The sequence below is a fragment of the Ylistrum balloti genome, unplaced genomic scaffold (assembly GCF_031769215.1).
Source record: "Ylistrum balloti isolate Yb309-2 unplaced genomic scaffold, AGI_CSIRO_Ybal_v1 Utg370120, whole genome shotgun sequence".
In the NCBI taxonomy this organism is placed as follows: Eukaryota; Metazoa; Mollusca; class Bivalvia; order Pectinida; family Pectinidae; genus Ylistrum; species Ylistrum balloti.
The window spans coordinates 1,182,486-1,206,685 of NW_026782137.1; the positions used below are offsets into that span (position 1 = coordinate 1,182,486).

Below are 24,200 nucleotides of genomic sequence, written 5' to 3' on the forward strand. Positions count from 1 at the left end.
TATTTGGTAACTTGGTTTGGTTGTTGATATGTACAATAAACGGATCACCGACTGAGATATTTTTCTCTTGAAATCGTGATATATATATACTGGTCAAACATACAAAGGGTCATCAGACGATTAATTTTGGTGTACCACTTACTAATCTTTGCGTTTACCATTGGTCGCATGTCAACGCAGTTAAAAGTGATTGCGTTTACTGTAACACTGTATATTTGGTAATCAGTTACTTAGCATAGTAGATGGATACTCTGAGCTATCTATTTAAAATGCTATCGTTCCGACATGCTGCTAAACTGCATTTGAAAAGATTATGTATAAAAGCTCATTGTTAGGGACACATACTGTTTCAAACTACATATTAGTGTATGATAGAAACGTTTCTCTCTTTTCTGCGGTTGGAACTAAGGTTGTTTTCGCAAACAAATTTGTTTGTGTTTGCTTATTTTCCAATCCTCATCTCTGTTTGTATCTAAAATCTTCTACAGGGGATGGGGTCTTTTTGAGAAGATCATTAAATTATTTTTACAAAATACTTGTACATCCTGGTTTCATCTGTAAACATAAATTTATTTAAATGATATACTACATACAAAATGGCGAAAAGATTTCACCAAACAGCTGTTTATTTCCCATTGGAAAGGTTTCTTTATAACTGAAATTCAATGCGTATTTTCTTACCCTTTCCATTACTAGATAAGTCTATTTATAAACATCAATATACCGTTACACTGATATGTTTCTTCATTTTGTTCAGCATTCAGCATTAAATCGAGTCACTGAGAAGGAAATAAAATTCATTGAATAATATCACTAATGTTGTTGTTATGTATATATTTATTTATTTATTTATTTATTTGTATGCACATTTCAAATAAATGGTGGGATTCAATAGACAAATTTAGAAATGCAGTATAATTGTTTATTGAAGTCGGTATGAAAACGTAAATCCTGTTGATATAGCTATAGTTGTTGACCTTTCCATTGTGTTTCCATTTAACCTTTCTGGAGAGTGACAAGTCACACCATTCCATCCCATAAAAGGCGGTCGGTTCCCGAACCAGGAATCAGTTGTGTGTACAGGTACAGAAAATATGGCATCTCTGCGAGAACTTTTAAAGAAAGTTTATTTCATCGTTATTATTCACAATAAATTCGTTTCCTGCATTCCGATCTTTAGTGAAAATGTATCTGAGGACCCGTACGCTATCCAGCAGAGTCTTGGAATTGATATTTCAGCGACTTCGACTCATTTTGATCGTCCGTTCACGCAGTATGAATCGGATGTGTATGAAGTAATGAGAAGTCAAGATTCTGATCCTGCACGAATGACCGCGGATGACACCTTTAATCAAGAATCCGCTCGGGAAGCCATCCGTTTTCTAAGGCCGCAGTTTGGTAAGTCACTTGTAAATATAAACAAACATATTAATATACATGAAAATATGTCGAAGAAGGACGAAACAGCTGTATGATGCAATCAAATTCACTATTTGGTTTTACTCTGTTTATCAATATTAAACTGACGGTGCTATTGACTTGGATGTAATTTTAACCAAAAAAATGTCAAAAGAAAATTCATAATCCATATAATTACATAAATGATATACTGCATATACTTTTCAGCTGTTTTCGTCTATAACAAAAGCTGAGAACTGAGAAAATATAAAAAATATTTTCAGCTACTCCTAGTAGGTAGTCCTATTCGGAAAATATTGGGAACAAATGTGATTTTCTATGCTATTGCCTGTATTGTCATATTGCGAATGGGAATGAAATATATTTTATGTCATGTCATTTCTTAAATTCTCGGTTATTATCCATGGATGTTAAAGAAATTACCGTAGATGATTTATTTGAAACACTTAACATGTGAGGATGTAGCTATACCTCATTCAGAGAAAGAGTGGACTGAGATTTTGGTCCCAGATTTTATTATTTTACTTCTTCTTTATCAGTAGATTTTTAACCTTAACCATCTTATGAACAATTGACGAACATAGTTAACATGCTAGTGTAAGATATTATTTCTAATGTAAAACAATGGTATTAAGATTCGTTCTTCATGGTTTCAGGTTGTTTTAAGTACGTAAAATTATATAGCTAATGATAAAGCATTTCGTTGATGCAACTAGCTTTTTCCCTAGAGAATGAATAGTTCAAAGAAAAAAAAAACATCGTTCTGATGCAGTTGTATTAATTATTAAGCAGTAATTTTTAATCATAAATACTAAGTTCTTATGTTTGTTATTTAAATTATATATGTTAAGAGATTGTGGTACCATTCCAAACAGTACAAATGGTTACGTGTAGCAATTTAACAATTTAGCAGACCATAACGAAACAGAAAAGCATAAACATCAATGCCAAAAGCACATACCTCGTCATGCTTGGTCAACTGTAGACCAACCTTAATTCTGATTGACTACGCCAAAAACCAACTTTACGTGATCAGAAAGTTTTGAAGCATTGTAAACAAGAGTTGTTTGAAGACAGCCTTACCCGAATGTATACGATATTAAAAGAAGCTTGATTTCTCGCAGAACATTATTGTTCATTTATAGGTTGTCTGAAACGTTCTGTTTTACTTTGTTACACGTGAGTTTAACTGAAATATCGGTGACCTGGAGATAAGTAGGTAATAAAAACGTAACATATATAAATGTCAGCAGACATGATGATATACCATATTTAGACCATTGTTCTAATTATGTTTCCCTAAAAAAGGGTTTAATATTACACAGTTGTTGTACTGGAGCACAAAAATAAAGGATGTCTGTAAATATGTTGTTAACCTTGTCTCATTTTGAAACATGGTGTCACTAACTGATTACATGATTCATATGGCGGATGGCGTCAGTGAATCAGAAGACGCTAACTCTTCAAGGCCACTTGGTCTTTTTTTCTTGGTATGTTTTCAAGTTTTCCATGTAAATTTCTCTTGAGTTCATATCTTGCCCTAGTTTCACTAAATCTGAGTTCTAATTGATTCTGTTGACATGTTGGTATTATGTTATCATGAACCAGGTTTGAACTGGTACAGTGATCATAACCACATTTTACGTTTAATCAGACACTTGTTTGGTATTATTCGTTAATATGCAGTAACTAAGTGAGGATTACAAATACAAACTGATGCCTGGTAAAGTATCGCACCGAAATATAAATCTATCAGTAATTGCACAAAGTGTTTTATTCAGTAGGGCCGAATAATGAGGTAAACTTCGTCATACAGTTGTATCGAATGTGATGCTTAGGACCCAAATTTTAAAACCTTAGAGGTGACTGGGGAGACAAACACTTACCGTACGAAATGTCAAATTATCGATGGAAAGGTGTTCTAGTCCCATTACGACATAAATTTCGTAATTTCTATTTTCGGATAAGTTCAAAAGAACATCCAATACATGTGTACACAATGGGTCGCGATAATCAGGACGCCGATAGTAAGGAAAACTCAAACATAATGGAATGGTTAGGGAACGGATTTCCGTAACGTTAATTGTTTTCATTAGTTCTAAAATTCGTATTGCTGTTCGCTTTACTTAGTAATATTCCCGCATTAGTCCAGCGACTGAAGGAATATTACGTGACCTAGCAAGACGAAACAGCTGTATGATTGTTCGCCTCTGCTGCATATAATTCTAAAGTGCATTAAAATGTGCTACCCGATTTCGTGTCTTTTGTACAATATTTACATGATGACTAACCCCTTTCTCGTACTGTTCATTCACAGGAAACTTCGGAAGGCGTTTGTACTTCAACCTATCTTCAATTCCTACAAAAGTTAACATCACCTATGCAGAGGTGGTTTTCACTTCTCCCCATTCATCTGCACAGATTGTCGGGATAACGGTACAGAACCATGGCTCTTTAACAGGTAATGAATAACTGTCAGATATAGAGTTAAACGTACATCAACAAATAAATACTTGTAGCTTTTTAAAAACAGTACATGTTTTTCAATCATAGTTAATGTAACTATCAAGTTTTACTACATTAAACCGATTAAAGATAAACGAAAAAAACAGTTAATTTACATCAAAGAGGAGATAATAATAGCGCTTCAATATTATTAATTGAAAAATATTTATCAACGAAAGCGGTTGCTATCGATAACGTATAATGATTTATTTAAGTTTTAACCATGTTATTTTTATAACACAAGACAGCAACATGCCTTAGGAATGTAAATACATGTATTTACATTGAACTGTCTTATTGTGGCATTTCTGGTCGTTATAAATTCCATTTCACGACAGCTCAATGTTTAATAAACATCGTTGAAATGAAAGTAATTGATGTCCTGTGGAAATGTTTAAATGGCATTTACTGATGAATTACTGATGTAAACAGTGATTTAAGTTATCACTCAACATTTCAACCGAGAACAAAAGCCAAATCAGATCCCTAAACAAACGAAAACCTTTCAAGGCGTATAACTTCATATAAACTTGTATATAATTTACAGATGTACTTTTTATTCTAATTGCAATATAAGGTGCAATTTAGTTGTCGTGCCATAAATTCATTTACTTCATTTGTTTTTCAAGGTCATTTGCATTAGAACTCAATTGCAGAGTCGTGATCGTAGAAGGCGACTTTAAGAAATTACCAAAAATAGTAATTATTTTCATTTAACAATACGGTCCAAAAACACTATTCTAGCACAAGCATTTCTATCCCGTAAACTACAATGTAAACAAAGAGTAAAGCTATGAAATTATTTTTTTTTCATTTACAGTGTTACATGGTAACCCCACGTCCTCGGGATATAAGATTGACGTCAGTGATATACTCCACAATGAAACGATAAATACTCAATCAGATTTGGTGGTAAACGTACAACTCCAACATCAACAGGACTCCTACTTCCGGTTTCATGATCGTAGGGTCCAACGTCTCCAGCCAGTGCTTGCGGTATTTGAAAATATTGATTCAGAGCCATTCATGAGAACAAACAATAATTCACGTGCTCGAAGATCAAGCGAAACTGACATAAACCGTAGCTCAGATACACCCACGCAATCTGGACCCTGCCACCTTCAACCCTGGATTATCAATTTCTCTGGGATTGGATTAAAAAGTGTCTTGTACCCTGTCACCTACGAAGCAAACATCTGCATTGGCAGCTGTGATTCCATGAGGAATTATGCTACTGATACAAATTTCACACATCATGCATACTTCAAGAATTTGTACCATTTCGTGACGAATTACACAATGACAGATTCCGTGCCGAGCACCTGTTGTGTTCCTATTACATACAGACCTCTCAGTGTAATCTATAGGGAAAGCATGGGCGATACATACGTCATGGAACGGTTAGACAATATGCAGGTGACGTCATGTGGTTGCCGGTGACAATGTTTTACATGGTGATTTTGACACTGAGTTTGACACTGACAGATTTATATATCGAAGACTTCTAAATCTTGTTAGCAAAACAAGAATTCATAATGTTCTAATCATCCGATACTGGTAGAAAAAGACAAATATCCCAGTTCAAATCATTCACAAGTCGAATATACTTTGATAACGTTACTACTTACAGTCTTAAATGTAGCATGTGACGGTCTCTGAATAATATAAAAAAAATATTAAAGAAAACGTTAACCCAACTTCACATTGGTAAGAAAATTACCTTGCTTAATCATAAAGCTTTTCATACGTATAATGCACATCTTATTTTTCCTTGAAATAGATTGTTCCTCCTTTATCTAAACACACAGTACAGCGTGGGTTTTTTTTTAAAGAGAAAGCTTTTTTATACTAGCACATATAATCAGGAACTACAGTATACATGCTTGCACACCTTTTGAAAACAGTATCAGATTTTGTTTAGGAAAGATAAAAACAGTACACAATTGGTATATTTCAGTCTCGTTAAAGTTGAATTGAGCATGTTTTTCCCTTCTTCGTGTTACTTGTATGGTCTGTAAATAGTGTAAGTTTATACCTTCATCACTTCATTGAAAGTTGTATATTGCTGAGGTAAAGGTTTTCGGATGATTTTGATGTGGATAAGATTATTTGTAGAAAGCAGCAAACTATTGTGGTATGTCATACTTAGTTCGAATGCATTTTCATGATGATCTGTATCAAAAAAATGAACATCCAATAGATTAGTTTATCCTGAAATATGTTATATAATCTTGTTCTATACCGTATATTGATCTCTAGTCTATCTGTAGTCTATTCATGATCTACCAAAGGATGATAACTATGCATGGTACTTGGAATGAGTGAATTAACGTGCGATGAAACAACGTATTATGTTGATTTATATCTGGCAGTGTCAAAAATCAAGATATGCGCTGTGCAGTCAAAAATGTTTGTCCGTCTTCATTTGTGTTTTGTCACAATAAATATTTGCTTGTAAAATTCGTTGACTAAATATTAAGGAGATGACTTGTAATGTTCGTTGAATATATATTAAGGAGATGACTTGTAATGTTCGTTGAATAAATATTAAGGAGATGGCTTGTAATGTTCGTTGAATAAATATTAAGGAGATGGCTTGTAATGTTCGTTGAATAAATATTAAGGAGATGGCTTGTAAGAAATGTGTTATATCATTCTTGCGTCGGCTATATGCCATTAATTAGTTTATTACTATTCAAAATATTGATATTTATGCAATTTCTAAACTACCATCCACCCGCTTAGAAAAATTATTAATGACAATTTTCTATAAGTCTCAATTCTTAGAGAAGACCTGCAAACATAAGGTCTTGCATGACGTATATTCAGGACCATCTGTCACCTACTTTTTTCCAGTCGATCTCAAAAAACTTAACGCATCCTAGTTGACTTTTAAAAAGTGGCGAGAACAGTCAACTGCCATAACCGTTTCCTGATCAGCCGCAAAACTGAACATGTGCAACTTACGATCGTGCGAACATATGAATGATGTGACAAAGAGCAAATTAGTAATACAAAGTACTCAAATATTGACGAAACAAGAATGAGATGATAGTAGACAAATAGGAATGGTTTCTATTGATAATCCAATTAGTGACCGAGGATTTTTCCACAGATGTTGAAAAACAAAAATCATTTTCTAAATGGTATCAAATGTGATCGTGCTGGCCTGATTGACCAACCTCCACTAATTGCGCGTATATGAAGAGGAGAAATTTATAACCGACTGTTTCATTAGCTTGATGTTTTCCTACTATTCCAATCCACATCGCCAACAACTTTCAGTTTGATTTAAAGAATCAATTTCTTCCAGAGGCGTAATTATGTTTGCTGTTTCAATGGATAAGCCTTTAGCAATTGAGGTTTTGTTACAATTGCACCTCCTTAAAATTGTTGTTCTCGAGAATAAGAATTTGTGAGCTGATATGAAGGACATTCCTGAACAGTACAAAACGTTATATAAATGTGATCAGAAGTCGTAAAAAATGCAAATCTCAACTTTTCTCGTAATAATATGATTAGATTGTCCTTTCTCAGGGACTTAAGAATTCTACGGTCATTCAATTGAATAAACTTAAAAAAAAAAAAAAAAAAAAAACTTTTTTCTAACTTTCTTTAACGAGCGGAAATTCTTTGCTTTTATTTGTCCCTAGGAAATAAGCATGGAGTTAAGGACAAAACTCAGCTGAAAGGCTATATTCTTTATAAAATGTCATGTCCAATAAAAATAACAAGTAAAGGAATGTTCCCTACACTACAGTGAGAAATCATCCAATTTAGCTCCACATTCTCCTGCCTCTTTACGAGTTAGAAGATAAGTAGAATCTTAATTCATCACTCATGCCTACTTAATAGATGATATGTATAATAATGTAACAAGGAAGCAGCATAAAATTTGTAATTTTTTTATTGTGTTGTGACGTAATGACTTGTATATTTGTAGAAAAAAAAAACAAAACAAAATCAACCAAACAAAACAGGATTGTGATAATTATAAACAATATATTTTGGTACAGACCATGAACATGTTTCTCTTGAATCCAAATTCTTTCAAATAAAATCGACATAAAAACAACTAACACATATCTCTTCTGTTCATGTTTGATGACTTCTGTAAACATAACTGTGGTCATACGCTGTGTTTATATACAGACTACATAAATCAGGAAAGTTAAAATCACAGAATACATAAATCAGGCAATTTATAATCAACAGAAAAATAAGGTATAACCAAATTCAATCTTAGAACTATATCCTAACCCTCAAAATGAGACTTATGATTATAAATATTTCAATGAAAGCATTTCAAGCGTGATTCAAACGATAAAAACTTCTTTTATCATCAAACTTATTTTATTTTTCTTTTACTGTTTACCAAGATCTTATTGCACAGAAAAGCATCACTACATCAATTTATGCTTAGTTATAAAGCAAACACTGCTGAATTTGATTATCATTCAAACTGTGGTGAAGAATAAGGTTCGACTATTTCTGTACTTTTTTTTACCCAAAATTCGTCCATTTGCGATGAATTATTGTTACTGAACAATCGAGGCATCATCATTATTTATTTGTAATATAGGAAAACTCAAGTTCAAAAACATTGTTGTTGAAATATAGACAACAAAAAGTAAGCTTGTTTTTGACTCGTTATAATGATGTTGAGAATAACTCAATATTCAATACTTAAAATCATGAAAGAAATGTCATGTACAGTTTCACTATGCAATCATAAGTTTCGACAAATGTTTGAATCCTCACCGAGTGCTGAAGCGAACACAGTACAACTGTTACCAACTAGTCAAGGTAATATATCTTTCTTAAATGCTTAGATTTCAAACAAAATTTTTTTTTAAGTTGAATGTATATCACTGGAAAGAATGGCCAATTTTTAATTAAATACATTTTAAACAATAACTGTGATAAGATATGACTCGTGGTCTGCTTTGCTTTGACTGGCTCGATATCAAGTAATAAAAAATTCAGGAAAAAGAAATAATGAAATAAAGGTAAAGCTTTTGATAATCACAACAACATATTTTGCATTTTTGTTAACATTCAATTTCAGTACCAAATTCACTTTAAATCAACAAACTAGACTTTTGTTTAAACTGTTCATTACTCAGACACCTTCAATAATTTTAAAGCTCAAGTTCAATGGATGTTAAGGACATTTTACAGCAAAGTTTAATGGATGTTAAGAACATTTTACAGCATATCCCTGTCCAATCATTTCCTCAAATATACACACACAGAGAAGAACGGCAAGAGGAAGGGGGTAAGAGACATATATTCCAATAAATAATAAAGTCATACACACATTGTAATATCTCAAACTGAATGTATTAAAAGAACGATGGAAGTCTGCACACCCATATTACCACCAGTATTTCTCACTTGAAAAATGGAATAATCCTTCAAGACAAAAAAACAACATGTAGTAAAGAATCGCTTTCAAATATGTATCAAACATTCACTTCAAGCAACCACGATCATTCATGCACCTCCACCTCAACTTGCTCATTTTTAAAAAGGCTTGTTTACTTAAAATTTACAAGTTTAAAATGTTAAACAATCTTAACCACAAGAAGGTTAGAATTATGTTTATATAACACTTATACAATTTCAATAATCAATTTTCCATACAATTTCCGTGTTTGATCATAGGAAAAATTATATAATAATCAAACCCCGTATAAAAAGTGACATCACAAAACAACTTAACATATTGACCTGATAGAAGTTCAAATATCAAAGGGTTCATTCTATTAACTAATGAACAACCCCTTCATCACATATCTTAAACAGCAAAGCAGGTTCATATTTACATGGATAGCTTGCATCAAGTCAGATGGTAATAAATAGAAAGAGACAAATTTTAAAAAGTATACATTTTAGAGTAGATAAAGTTCCTTCTCCACATCACACATTTGCTTATTTTTCATAAATTGTACATCTTTAGTTTACACAAACATTTTATCTAAAGCTCTCAATATAAAAAGCATATCAAATAACCATCAGAAAAAGAAGTTGACAAATATCAAATATGTCGTCTTTCAAGGAGATCATTAGCCTCTAAATTTCACTTTCTCATACACTAGAGGGTGACATTTGTATCAAATTTCCTTTGTTTTACGAATACCTGAGGTAGAGAGTCCCAGCAGTATATGTTAAATCTCTTATGAATTACTTTCTAAAAAATTTCTTATAGCTGTTGTTTGCCTTTTAACACCATCGAAAGATTTGTATTGTCTCAAAGTAATTTTCCTTTCCGCAATCAACTTCAGGAGCTTGATCATCTGATGTTTTTCAAAATGCAAAGAGATTATCATCAGTAATAAGTCAGGGTGCCGTCAAGTGAATATTTTTGCAACATTAATATTAATTAATAATTCAAAATGTTACAATTACATAATTAGGTCAATAGACCATTGCAAATTTTTTTATGAATACAAATCATAACAGAGTACGTTTACAATAGATTAAATGATGGGACTCTCTTCCCTCTATCAAAAAGTTTCATCAGAGTAAATCAATCATAATAAAAGCAGAAATAATAATGAACAGCATATGACTATGTACACTTCATAAAATTTTCGATCTTCCAGGGGTTATGATCACTTACTTCATTTAAAAGAGAATTGTATTGAACACCCTTGGTTTGCAAAGATCACTTTATAAATGCGTAGTGAGGTCAAATTTGAATGTTGTCAAATGAAACAATAAAACGAGAGGCCCATATGGCCTGTATCGCTCATCTGACTTGTTTGGCTAAAAATCGCATCATCCAAGCCAACAGAAAAGGAATTCTAATTTCTAAGCATACAACACACACTACATTGTGTACCTATTTCCTCATTAAGCCCCACCCCTCTGGCAATGGGTCAGCAAAATAATTCATGTTTCATATCAATTTGGGACAGAATCCTACCATTCCTAAAACAATTTTGAAGAATTTGCTCCATTTATACAAAACTGATTTCAATTAATCCAAGGATGCATCAGACCAAATTTAGGCAAAATTCAATCATTCCTGCAGAAGGATTTCAAAGAATTTGCTCCATTTTCTTAACATTTTTTTTTTTATCAAAATTGATTCCCCATCACCAAAGAATGGTTCAGGCCTACTGGTTATTTAAGCAAAATCCAAAAATTCCTAAAGGAAGAGTAGGATTTCACAGAATTTGCTCTATCATTCTTATTGAGCCCCAACCTTCCCGGATGGATGCTTCTGACCAAATTTGTTAAAAACTTGTTTAGTCGTTCATGACAAGAAGTAATTCTTAGACAGATGATGGACACTGGACACCGGACGGCGCCAATGGCATAAACTAACCTGTCCTTCTGACCAGGTGAGCTAAACACAGAGACAATGAATTTGTGAGCAAACTTTTTGAAAACTTAGCAACATAACTTTAGACAAGTATATTTACAAAAATATTGATAATAAATTAGAAAATATCTGTACAATACCAGCTCAATGCCCAGTAAAGATTACTATCAAATTTTTTTTAAACAGTTCTATAAATAGTAACAGTTTGATCCAAATACATGACTTGGCGAAGTAAGTGTTTGATAGGCAGATTTCTATAAGTAGCAAAGAATAAAAAACGTTTTTGTTTGCTGTTACAGCTTCAAAAAAAAATCATTGGCAGGTTACTAAGTACACAGGCAGGTAAAAGATTATTTTAAAGCCTTTTTACATGCCTTACGATGACCTTGACCTTGTTCTTTGAGGCACTTTCATATCTAACGTTTACAGTGTATAAAAAGCAATATCCACTATGATGATGAATTAGGATTGGATGTGCATAACAAAGGACAAGAAAGCCCTGATATATGTTAGCACCAATACAACACATGACAGAATTTAAACTGTGGTGATACTGTACAAAAAGGTATGGGACATTATGATATCACATCAACCAAACAAAATGAGACTATAAGTGAAAAAAAAAGACATTTATATTGATGACAGTTATATTGCGTAGTCAATTTATGAAGAATTTTCTTATAGAGATATTGGTTCCTGTACTAAACTGACAACAACTTGGAGTTACAACAGTGACAACAGTGTATATAATCAACACAATTTATCAAGAAAGATTACTCTTCAAAGTAAGCCATGTAGTACTGGGTTTAAAAGCATTTGAACTTTAATATGCATGTAGAGGATGCAGGTGCATTTGTAACCTTTCATTTGGGATAATTTGTATGAGACCTCCGAATAATGGTCTTAAAATGACTGTTACCTTTTGGCACAGCAATGACATAAATAATGCTGATCTGTACTTAGGTTTTATACAATGTATCATATCCATTCACTTGGAGACCTTGTCCCCATTATGGTTGTCAATGCATTTTATATCTACAATGAAGAGTTACAAATATGTCACTAAATCACACCTTTTCCTGACAAAGTCACTTTCAGATTTGTTCAGGGTAGACATGAAAATGCACACTGAAGTAATCAAAATCTTACTATATCAAAACGAACAAACCTCAGGCACTAGTCTTTCATTAAAACCATAATAAATTTAAAGTCTCTAACTTCATTGCCCCAACAAAATAACTTGGCCACAAGAAATCTGTGATTTTTACAGAACAGTGCAAGAGGTCTTCCTTGAAACAGCTTGGAGCTTACTACACTTTAGTATATATCATATATATATCATAATTATCAACTTTGGATAGACTTTTAACAACCTTTCAACCGCAATAAAATTTGGTCCATGCAAACAATTAGCACAACTTTTATATATGTATATGAGAAAGATATAGCTTTAAGAAATATTTATCGTTTGTTCCAACCTCCCTTAAAGTGTACCAGAGACTTGAAATTCAAACTCTAAGAACTAATCAGAATTTTAATGAGTACTGTAACAGTACAGTTCATCAATGGAAATACATCTTGGAGATAGAATGACAGTAATATCCAACAAGGAATACTTGTTTCATTAGTAGCCTGCACTGCTTTTGTCCTTGTATACTCACTTCGCATGGATTACTCATTTCACTAGTGGTCTGCTTTTGTCCTCATCCATGCACATCTTAGACTTATACTCGTTCACTTCTGCTAAATACTTAGACCAAGCGCTACCATCAGAGTCCTCACCCTGAAAAGAATCTAATCTTTTCACACAGCAACCAAAATTTCTTCTAAATCTTTTTAAAGTAATAAGTTAATCCTTGGGAAAGTATACAAACAGATATGTTTAAAACGCTACCATTTTTCTTTCTTATAAAAACTGTTCAATCTTCTACAGCAAGAAGAGCATGTCTTAAAACCTACAGGACAAAAAATGACACTCTGAAAATAAATCCATTTTTCATTTATTTCATTTATGTACAATAATGAAAATATCAAAAATTTACCTTCTTCAGTTATACTTACTGGTATAATAAATGTACATATCATGCATTGAAAATTACAATGCAAGGTTGACATGTGTACAAAGGTTAGCAATGTTACATATGTACAATAGTATGTTACAAACTTAAGTTCTTGAGAATATCCTCCATGATAATCTAAAACAATTACCACATTATAGAAGAATCCTTAAGTTAATTCTTATCTAATTTATTAATAACAATAGCAATACCTTGAATGGTTCATTATAGTCTATTAATATCAATACTACTGGTATACCTGATTTACTGACCCAAACAACCCCAAGACATGTAGGTGATGATACCTTAGATATGGTTAAGATGTTGTCAGCAGAAAAAAACCCTATGAGTAAAAAATTCTCATCTAATCAAAGAGGATCACCTCTAAATGATTGACTTCAAATAGAAGATGATAATATATAGAAAAGGAATAATGACAGAAACATTCACAGAAACAGAAAAAAACAGCTAATGTTGGCAGAAAAAAAAAGACCTTTCCTTTGATTAAATCAGAAAACAAACCAAAAACGAGTGTATCTCTAGCTACTTCACATAAAACCATAGTGAATATGGCAAAGTTGGAAGAATGTCCATTTATATCCAAAAGAAATTACAAAAGTACCAATGCAACCACTGAAACATGGATGGAAGGGGCTTTAGCTGGAATAACCTAAAGTACATCACCAATGTGTACATGGATAGATCTAGTATCTACAGTATACTTCCAACTGTTACTTTGTTGCAGATATTTTTGGGATACAAAACAGTATTATCAAGGGCAATTGAATAGGATATTGTGGAAGTAAAAAAAACAAACCTGGAATACATTATCTAATTTAACTCATGTCAAAATAACATGACAAAGACGTAGATTTGGTTATTCAGTTTATCACTAACAAGGTGCTATTTAATCAAAGAGACGAGTATAGAGACAGTGATGATACTAGTGAGCTGGCATCAATAATGCTGACAGTGATGATACCAAGCTGAGATAATAATTGATAGCTTACTGAGTGCTGACAATATCGTATAAAACTTATTTATAATATTTCATTTCAATAAACTTACTCAGCACTGTGAAAATGGACATTAACTGCGTAAGTTTCTTGAAACTTTGTAAGTCCAAGTGCCGTTACTCAAGAAAAAGTAAGTTGCCCCATACCATAAAGAACTTGATCTACAGCTCCTCATAATACAACTAGACATACCATGTTGGTGCATGCCAAATTTCTGATCAATACTTGCTCCATCCAGTTCTCAGATAAATATTAGAGGAAACTGATACTTTTTCGAAATGTTGTAAGTTTAGTGGCTCTAAATCTGATAAATATAAAAATGAAAGGAAATTAAAGAGAAACTTGACCTGGCTAATCTCATACAACAATATTACATGTTGAATTTCAGTTCAATATGTCAAACTAGCTGTTAGAAAATTAGCAAAAAATTATCATACATGTACCTTCACTTTTTCATAAGTTAAAGGGTTGTAACTATAGAAACAAAATGGCAAGAACCAAATAAGAACTTTATCTTTATCAGTCAATGAGTGGAAAAAATCATGACTGAATTACATTTCAAAGCGGAGCATAAAAAAGTACATGTTCAGTGTATGCTTTAGTTCACCCGAACATAACCATGTCAGATAAACATCATGTTTGGTGCTGGAATATGATAAGAAAAATAGGTCAGATGGTTTATTATCTTGGGAAGCTATTTTATATGCTGCTAACTGACTCTAACTACTTACTTTTTTCTCTGGTTTTGGTTTCTTGGCCACAATACCAGTTTTGAGTGCACGATTAGCGCCCTTCCTCTTCCCTACCTGACAACAGAAGTACTGACAAATTTAGACTAAAATTCTTTCATTAAACCATGTATGTTGTCTGCAGAAACATGTACAATGATTACAGGATTGAAGACACACGTACAGCATTGCACTGACAGTTTCTAACTATCTGGTAAATCATGTATACTGTAGCTAAACAGTTGGAATTAAGAATAAAGACTCCCCATGCCAATCTGACATTACACTTTTATTGACTTAATGACAAAGATGTTTTTTGTTTTTATGTATGCAGTTTAAAAAAGGAACGTATGCAGAAAAGTGATTTTTTTTTAGGTGCGGACAACATATCAATCCCCATTAAAAAAAATACCTACAAGTATTGTCAATGAGTAGGTGATGCAGACATTTTCTTCTCATTTCCTACTACTTTCGTACTCATACTGATCAATGAAAAACTATTTCAATTGATGTGAAAAAATATACAAGCCTGGTTAATAGATATCACCCAGCTCATTTGGTGTTACTTTCACATTACATAATGACACATAGTTCACATATATCAAGACCCAGAAATATCACTTTGGGCATCTTACCGTGTGACAAACAAATATGTATGTAGTCAGGGATGTATGTTAGAACACAATGCATATGGTCCTTAAATGAGTGAGATAACTATGCTTTTCCTCTTTAATTGTGGGTTGATTGTGATGGTTATGAAAATGTGTGGTTTACCATAGTATATGAGCTATTTTTATAATAATTATCCTTTTTCATTCTTATTGACAAAACGTCAGCACACTGTGGTTATAACAGTTTTCCATCGACAGCATCAAGAGGAAAATAAATTACATGAGAAAGTCTCATCTGACATTCCTTTTACCTGTCCAGATATATTAGTACAGAGAAAAGTATGTCAATGCCAACTAAAGAAGAGTTAGTTCCCTTCGATAAAAAATATTAATCAAGTGAGAGACATTAATGTCATCAACAGTACAGCTAAATTAGATGAGTAAAAGCATTAAAATGTTCTGTCACGCCCATTCCATCCTTACAGTAGGCAAAGCAACTGGCTTTTTTTCAGTAGCAGCTGTCGGGGTCGAGTCGGGACTCTCCTGATCAACGGAAGAGGAAGTCTCAGATTTTGTGGAATCTGTTTCATTGTTTGTTTGTGAAGTTAGTCGTTCTTTCTGCTCCATCTGTTTCTTAAACATTTCCAAGAAGCTTCCATCGTTTGAAAACTTATTTCCAGTAACATTTGTCGCCGGCGAAAATCCGGACCCTCTTCTTGCAGCCATGTTTCATAATTAATGTAACATGCGTTGTGATTGGTCAAATTACAAGATATCATAATCAACCAAAACTTTAAAATGAAAATCTAATAGCGATTTGTTGAATTAAATGTTTAAGTCTTTCTGATATCATTTTTTCCATTAAGATCATTATGCTACTTGAGATAGTGTACGATTATATGTAAGTAATATAATTGGAGCAACCAATATTATCGTACTGGTTTGTGGTACTTTTACTTTAGAACAGTAAGCCGGCCTTGGTGCTTAGTATCCTCTTCTCGCGGGCTTTCGGTCATTAGTTCAACTGTATACAGAACAAGTAAAGTGACTGTGCAAACAATATGCAAGCATTTGCACGTATTTTTCGAAATCTAAGGAATTCCCTTGTACTTTCAAAATCAAATTTTATTGGGGAAGATCACTTCGGAAACAAATACTACGAAAGAATTGCTGGTAAAGAAGCTTGTTTTTTTCTTTGCACATGAATAACAAAGTTCATCAGTTGTACATGTGTACTGTGGTTTGCTAATTCGAAGGTCCCAAGACCCGATAATCCGATGTCCCAATACTCCAAATACACGATATTCTGAAAGACTCTCTCACCAATCGATCTGAATTTTTCCTGACTGGAACACTTTAATGTAAACCTGGTAAAAAATAATAACAATATTACGCTCGGCTACAGAGAACTTGACGTTAGCTTGATTGGTTGAGCATTCTGGCATCAAATCCTAGCGAAGGCATCGAAATAAATATTGACCACTGTTACATTAATTTTGGGCTAATTTCATACAAACTTCCGTTATGTAAACGGATGTGGTACACATCTTCGATACTCCGGGAGTTGCGATCCCTTTCATTAATTTCACCTATATAACATGTGGCAGAATTGAAGGTTACATGTGCAACACCATGTGGACAAGACATCGTGTTGCACATGGAACCTTCCGTTGATGTACATCAAACGAATCGCAAGGTCGCATAACGGTATAATCTTGTTATTAAAAAAAAAAGCATATCAGCTTGTGATTAGTCAGCTATTTTTCTCTTAGAACCAATCAAATAACTTAACTTGTGCCTTCAATTTTCCCACGATATGTTCCAGGGGTGAAGAGAGCAAACGTAATCGTAATCCCTGGGAAATCTTCGTCTACAAACTCCATGACCATGAATTTTCAATTATTTAACAGGGCGTCATGGCGAAGATAAAACAAGAAATATTTGTAAAGGAAAAAAAATCAAAATGATACATTGTCATATTGTTTACAGCTAAGATTAATTTCATAATCATTTTTAGATGAGAAGAGACAGAAAAAAGGTTATCGGTATGTGAAATCTTATGATGGACAGCGTAAGGTGAACAGTGAGCTGGAAATTCCAACAGAATGGAATGGTAAGAACTCTTATCATACAGATATGCTCATTACTCAGTTGTCTTAGTCACTTTTGTGGGATTATGGATCATGGGCATTCAAGTTAGTTCTAATTATATATATAAATTAACAAAGAATATTGGTACTCTTTCAAGGATATAGCCTTACGTCAGTTATCAAATATATTTTAACATTTGACACAATTTTTTTTATTTGAAAGCATCTAGCTACATTGTATCTTGCAGAGTGATATAAAGCAAATAATTTGTAATACTGTATGAGGGACTGATTTACTAGTCAGTGGTCTGTCCATCTTAAATATCTCTGGGATCACATCTTGACATAACCTTGACTTTTGCTGTTTGCTGGATCCCTCTCCCTGAATCACCCAGTGAACAGTTATATTAGCCAGGATAGTTTTTGGGTCAGTCTTTTTGTAATGACTTGATAAGATGGTGGCAAAACAAAACATAGGATGCCAACCACGTGCAGTCCGGTGCAATTAGAGCAGTGTCTTGCCTAAACACACAACCACAACAGCACAAGAAGAATATGACCTCAGCTTCTACGTTCTTATAAACATGTGCAAAATATGATATTGTGTACTTATGAAAATGGACATCCAGCATCCAGTCAACTAATAAACTTTGCTGATTTAGTGCAAGTAATCTTTATTAAAAATATGCTTAAGTTTTAGAACTCAACATATGTATATTCAAAATCACATTGAAATTTTTCAGGATGTGCTTTTAAAAGAAATTCTCAATTCTTTTCTTGAAAACCCAGAAATTTTTTAAAATCTAATACATGACAAAACTTTATCCAGTCGAAGTGTATGCTATGGAAGAATCATATAACTTACCAATACCTGTAAATATGCTTTTATTTCAGCATGGCTACGAAACAGCAGGAATAACCCTCCAACTATTGAGGTACAGTAACCTGTTGTACTTCAAGCATTTAGGATTCATATGTAATTAGCAATATTGATTTTATTGTTTAGCATGTTTAACTAAATTCTATATTCGGTATAAACTATAATAAGTATAGAAGATTTATTTATTCTTATTTTTTATATAGTAGATATAATTTGATACACATTAAATATACTCAAAGCAGATTATTTAGTATAAATTTAGCTGCTTTGTTTGTGCCCTTTGGATTTTGGGACTGATCAGAAAAACAAACTGACTGACACCCAGCAATCTTGCATTTAACAATGAAAGTGTGTTATTTCAATTTCTTGCGATATACTGGATAGATCTTTCACAAATTTTATATGCAGCTTCCCCCTTATTCCCTTGTGCCTTATTTATTTTGGTCCTATTGAGGAAAACGCGGTAGCTTTCTTGGATTGGTAATCTGAAATGTTGCAGTCACTATTTAATGAGAGGAACCGGATGCATCCTACTCAATCACATTGGGAGTTTGGGATTGATTTGTCTTTGTCTTGAAATATAGTAATGTAGGGGGTTTTCTCAAATTGCATACATAGATTACCCTTACTTCCTAGTTGTGCCCTTTTGATTTTGGGATTGACCAGAAAAACAAAATGACGAACAGGTGACCATCTTGGATTTGACAGTTACAGATTGGTTTTTACTATTTCCTGAGTGGAATTTTCAACTTTCATATAAGAGCAAGAGTAGAGGAAAAAAGAGAAAAGAACAGAAAAGATCCAACCTTTAAGAAAACAGATATTATGCAACAAGATCTGTCTTGGATCTGTTGTTTTTGTCATGATCATTTCATTGCAGTGGTATAAAAGTGTGAAGAAAAAAAGGTGATGTACATATATCTAAATCACTTAAAAAGTAGGAGCTAATATATTTGTTGTATGTCTATGTAAACAAACTTTATTCTTTTTTAATGAAGGAAATTGAAAGAAATAATCTGTTGATGATGAGAACACGACAGAGAGCGCTAGAAGTTGATGCTGTTGATGATAAGGTAATGTTAATTACTTGGATAATAAATTTTCAAATTACATTATTTACATTATTCCTGCTAGTATGTTCTTTCCCCGTTGAATTAGTGTTAACATTAATTGTATTCACTGGAATGTATATATATATAAATTACAAACAGTAATACGACATCATTTGAGTATCATATTCACTTACATTTTGTCAACATTCTGCATGTTTTAGTGGGGGTTTTTATTTTTAAAAAATGAGCACATGAATTTTTTTACCGATCATTTGTTTTGGGATCTTACTTGACATTCCATTCATATGAGAATTATTAAAGGAGCAACAGAATTTTCATTTTACTGACATGAAAATAAAAATTTGTGATGAGTTTCATAATGTAAATCTTGTATAAAACTGAAATGAAAGTAAGATTCTGTTGATCACATAACATAGATACTTTTGCAAATATTGGAGAAAAAAGCACTTTATTTGACACGAAAAATTTAAGTTGTAGATTTTTCATTCTCTTTTCCTTTCTTCGGTGACACCAAATACATCATGAAGATGTGATATCACAATAGAAACAATGGGAACCTTTAGGCAATCACAGTTCTGCTAGGTCATATTACAAGTGTTGTAACAAAAATGTATGTGATGGGTTTTATAACACTGATTAACAGGATAGTTATGTGATATAGAATTGTAAATAACCAGATTTGCTCAGTATCATGTCATTATTGAAATGTCCTGATTTTGTCTTCTGATTTGTATTATCTCTGATTTCAGGAAAAATCATCTCTAGTAGCGAATAGTGAAATGACTACGAACCTTGACTCTTCAAAATTAAACGAGAAACGTAAGTTTAAATCTGTGTCATAAATCACTGTTTATTTTGACAAGAAAATAAGATAAGGAAGAGAGCCACAAATAATAGGACCTGAGAGAGGGTTATTGTAACTGAGGTCACAAACCTGTCACACTATTGTTGGACTGATGGGTTTTTTTCTACACAATAATTTGAGTTTTACCTTGTTAAAACTGCCCTGTGATTTACTAATGCTGAGCTTTATGCACTACATCATTTTATTTTGAAATTTGATTGTGGATCCTTTTCAGCTGAATGTTATTCTTGCTACCTATATATAAATAACAATTTGATTAGTCTTTGGCTTTGCATTGCACATAAACTTTGCTTAAAATTTCTATTAAAGTAGCACTAGTTTCTACACAATAATGTAATGGTAAAGAACAAAACAATTTAAACAGCATTAACACACATTATACACTGTTTGATATAAACATTTTAATTCTTTATAGGAACAGTCAATCAATATCGTTCTGCGAATATTCTCACTCGTATCTTTGTTCTTCGATAGATATATCACAATAATATAAACCCAACAAAACAGGTAAAAACAGTCTATAATATTTTATTACACTAAAAATCACAAGCCAATAATAATGAGTTTTTTATCAATGAGAACTGTGATGCCTTGGGAATCAAATATGTACATTTTCCTTATGGTAGCTTCTGGCATTTAATTGCAAAATTATGTTATACTTGACAGGGGTAATAGCATGGAAATTAGGTTCCACCAAAAGTTAATAGGCAAGAATTTCCTCCATTTGTTTCCACTACAGCTATGCAGTGTAGCCTCCTGCTTCTGATCAGATTTCTGACACTAATGTTAATCCTTTGTCATTCCTGATAAAGAGCATGTGAGAGTTCTGCAATAGAATTAACATTGTGACACTGGTGTACAAGATGTCCAAGGACATCCACATGTTCAGTTTGGGATAAGTCTGATGATCTTACAGAACACACAAGTGTATGGACATTATTTCAGGCAAAAATTAGTTTGTGTGAGGCATGGTGTATGGATGAGTGTTATTCTGCTGGAGTAATGTGGCAATTCATTAACTTATAAACGGTACAACTACCATTTCATCACAGTACTGCTGTGCATTCCTTGGACTGTCACTAAATCAGTCTTTCCTCTCCAGCTGATGCCTCCTCACACTTTCACAATACCACTGCCATACCGATAATGTTAACAGCATCATATCACTTATGATACCCGTCTCTTCCATCAGCCTATAAGACATAAAACACAACCTGGCAGTAAAAACTTCTATGTTCCAATGGCATTGAATCCACCGATGATGTGTTGCAGCCTACTTGAGGCAGTTTGACTGATGACGTCATGTCAATGAAACAACAGTTACTGAATGCTACCATGTAAACTCATAGCGAGAAGACAATTCTGCACCATTTAACAAGAAACATGAAGCCTTGTAGCTCTGTGAAGTTCATCAGAAATTTTTGGTGCAGAAAGGAAATGTTGATCTCTTGACTTTTTACAATAAAACAGTCCTTTCATATGGTCATTTTTCTAGGTCACCCAGATCGAGGACAGTCAGAAACAAATTCTGTCATCTGATAACAGGTCCTGAGTTAGGTCTTTGTTGAAGGGTGAACATGGTAGTGAAAAGCAACATCTCTTATTCACCTCCCAACATATATCATTCCTTTTGCCATATGACGTAGGTTTTCTGACAAGCTTGTACATCAACCAATACAATGTTTGGTTGAACATAAAGTACTACGCGGCAAAATTGACAGAGTGCATATAAGTATGATCCTGGTGTTATCAAACTTGTCAATTTGAAATAGACTATCACTGTAACACACAAATCTTACAACAAAAATATATCTGATGTAATAAAAATTGAGTACAAAAAAATCAATATCTGGTTAAAAGCCCATCCCTCTGAATTTGAGTCAGAATTTAGGAAATATATTTGCAATAAGGCTTATTGCAGGGTATATAATTATATATTACAGTGTAGTTTACCACATAACTGCCCCAAAAGACTGCCCATTTTAGAAATTTTGTGACCACATGTTATATGACCTAGCAGAGCTGCAATTGGACTGACCAAGGTTCCCATGGTTTCTATTGCAATGTCACAACTTCATGGCATCTTTTGCATTTTGATGTCAGCAAAGAAAGAGAAATAAAAAGTCAGATTTTTTTATCAGTCAAGAAAAATTTTCATAAATGTTGCAAAAGTATCCAATTCATGGGATCATAATATCTTGCATTTGTTTCCATTTCCTTCGCAATGTATGCATATAAGATTCTGAACAAGCATTTCTTTTTCTTTTTTTTCAGAAGCACATCCTGATTTTGAGGACATGGAAATAAAATCTGGAATTCCAAGAAAGTTTGACTATAAAGATAAGGAAAAACCTATAGACAGAACAGTTTCCTGACATACACTGTAATGTTCTTATTACATACATAGGATAGTTCATAAAATGAATACAAGCTGAAATTCTGAAGAATGGGGAGTGCCAAAGCTATGAATACTGATGTCCTGAAAAAATTCTGTTATTTAGGACTGTAGTTTGGTAGACATGAAAATATTTAAATACAACAATTTACAGTCTTTTACCGAAGCAAATATGGTGTTTGGTGTGTAATGGAAGATATTTAATACTGTTGTGCAGGTTTAAAAAAAAATATTGGACATCATCTATTTTACTGTTAACCTTTGATAACTTTTCACGTAGGACATCTTTGAAATTCTTAAGGAGCATTTGCTTGTATAGATGTTTGTGATATTGTGATTGTAGCAGATCATTTTGATGCCAAATGGATTATCTCTGAAAGCTACAAGTGATAAACTGTTTTTTATGACTATTTATAATAAACTTGGTATATGCAATATATGACATCATAGATATTGTATTCTTTTTTGTTTGTAATTTCTGATAATACATTTTGCAGTTTCATAAATGCAATTGATAACTATCATACAGTCGTTCTCAGATTTTCATAATAAATTTATAATACAAACCCTGTTTATTTGTATTACAAATTACGTTTAACTACACATACAAAGTGGCAGTAGCACAGTAGAACTACTCCAGATAGGTTGATTAAATGGCGGTCAACTGATCATGATATTCATTGATAATGCATTATATGTATTCAAGTAGCACATAATGAGCTAAAATTATCATCTTGAGAACAGTTTTGTTCATCATACCTCTTGAGTTCAGCTGGTTTTGAAAAACTAGTCAACTTTTATTCTAGGATTAACTTTCTTTTCTGATAATGTACTTATCTTAAGTCAATGTGACCTTAAGATCAAATAAGTGCAAAAGTTTTAGTACAAGTTCCTACCTATACCTTTTGAAACAGTTTGAAATTGTGCCTAAACTTAAAACCTTGTTATTGGTTACTGACCTTCAGCTGAAAGCTGTTGTGTTTAAGTACCTAGGTACATATTACTAATCCTTGTCAGCACTCTAGCAGCTTCATTCCTTAAGGGACTTTTATCAAACTTCACACACTCATTAAGAACTTTAATATCTTGGATGTTTTTGAACTTTCAGGTATTGGGTCATTGTCATTATATTGGAAAATCTTTATCAGCGCTTTCAGCTTCATTTCTTGTCGGCTTCATTTCTTGAGGGCTTTTTTTTTTTGTTAAACTCTACACAATTATAAAAGTC

The 24,200-nt window shown here is 32.9% G+C and overlaps 3 protein-coding genes across 4 annotated transcripts; 2 read left to right on the plus strand and 1 right to left on the minus strand.

The window, feature by feature from the left end:
• The first annotated feature begins 1,094 nt into the window (after window positions 1-1,094).
• Window positions 1,095-5,364, plus strand: LOC132550319 (uncharacterized). Its single transcript, XM_060214364.1, has 3 exons — window positions 1,095-1,398; window positions 3,737-3,880; window positions 4,745-5,364. Exons 1-3 carry the CDS (start codon window positions 1,095-1,097, stop codon window positions 5,362-5,364), a joined length of 1,068 nt encoding a protein of 355 aa, XP_060070347.1.
• A 2,479-nt stretch (window positions 5,365-7,843) lies between these two features.
• LOC132550335 (telomerase RNA component interacting RNase-like) lies at window positions 7,844-16,395 on the minus strand. 2 transcript variants are annotated; one of them, XM_060214381.1, is made up of 4 exons: window positions 16,153-16,395; window positions 15,062-15,136; window positions 12,919-13,040; window positions 7,844-12,292 (listed from the first exon to the last, which is right to left on the minus strand). In XM_060214381.1, the coding sequence occupies exons 1-3, from the start codon at window positions 16,393-16,395 to the stop codon at window positions 12,933-12,935; spliced, it is 426 nt and encodes a 141-aa protein (XP_060070364.1). In that variant the 3' UTR covers window positions 7,844-12,292; window positions 12,919-12,932. The 2 variants fall into 2 exon arrangements, with proteins under 2 accessions (XP_060070364.1, XP_060070363.1); XM_060214380.1 differs by having other exon boundaries at window positions 7,844-13,040.
• Window positions 16,396-16,723: 328 nt separating this feature from the next.
• LOC132550365 (NADH dehydrogenase [ubiquinone] 1 alpha subcomplex assembly factor 2-like) lies at window positions 16,724-23,414 on the plus strand. The gene is made up of 6 exons (XM_060214415.1): window positions 16,724-16,842; window positions 17,687-17,782; window positions 18,654-18,694; window positions 19,638-19,712; window positions 20,462-20,531; window positions 22,852-23,414. The coding sequence occupies exons 1-6, from the start codon at window positions 16,731-16,733 to the stop codon at window positions 22,950-22,952; spliced, it is 495 nt and encodes a 164-aa protein (XP_060070398.1). The 5' UTR covers window positions 16,724-16,730; the 3' UTR covers window positions 22,953-23,414.
• The last annotated feature ends 786 nt before the right edge of the window (window positions 23,415-24,200 follow it).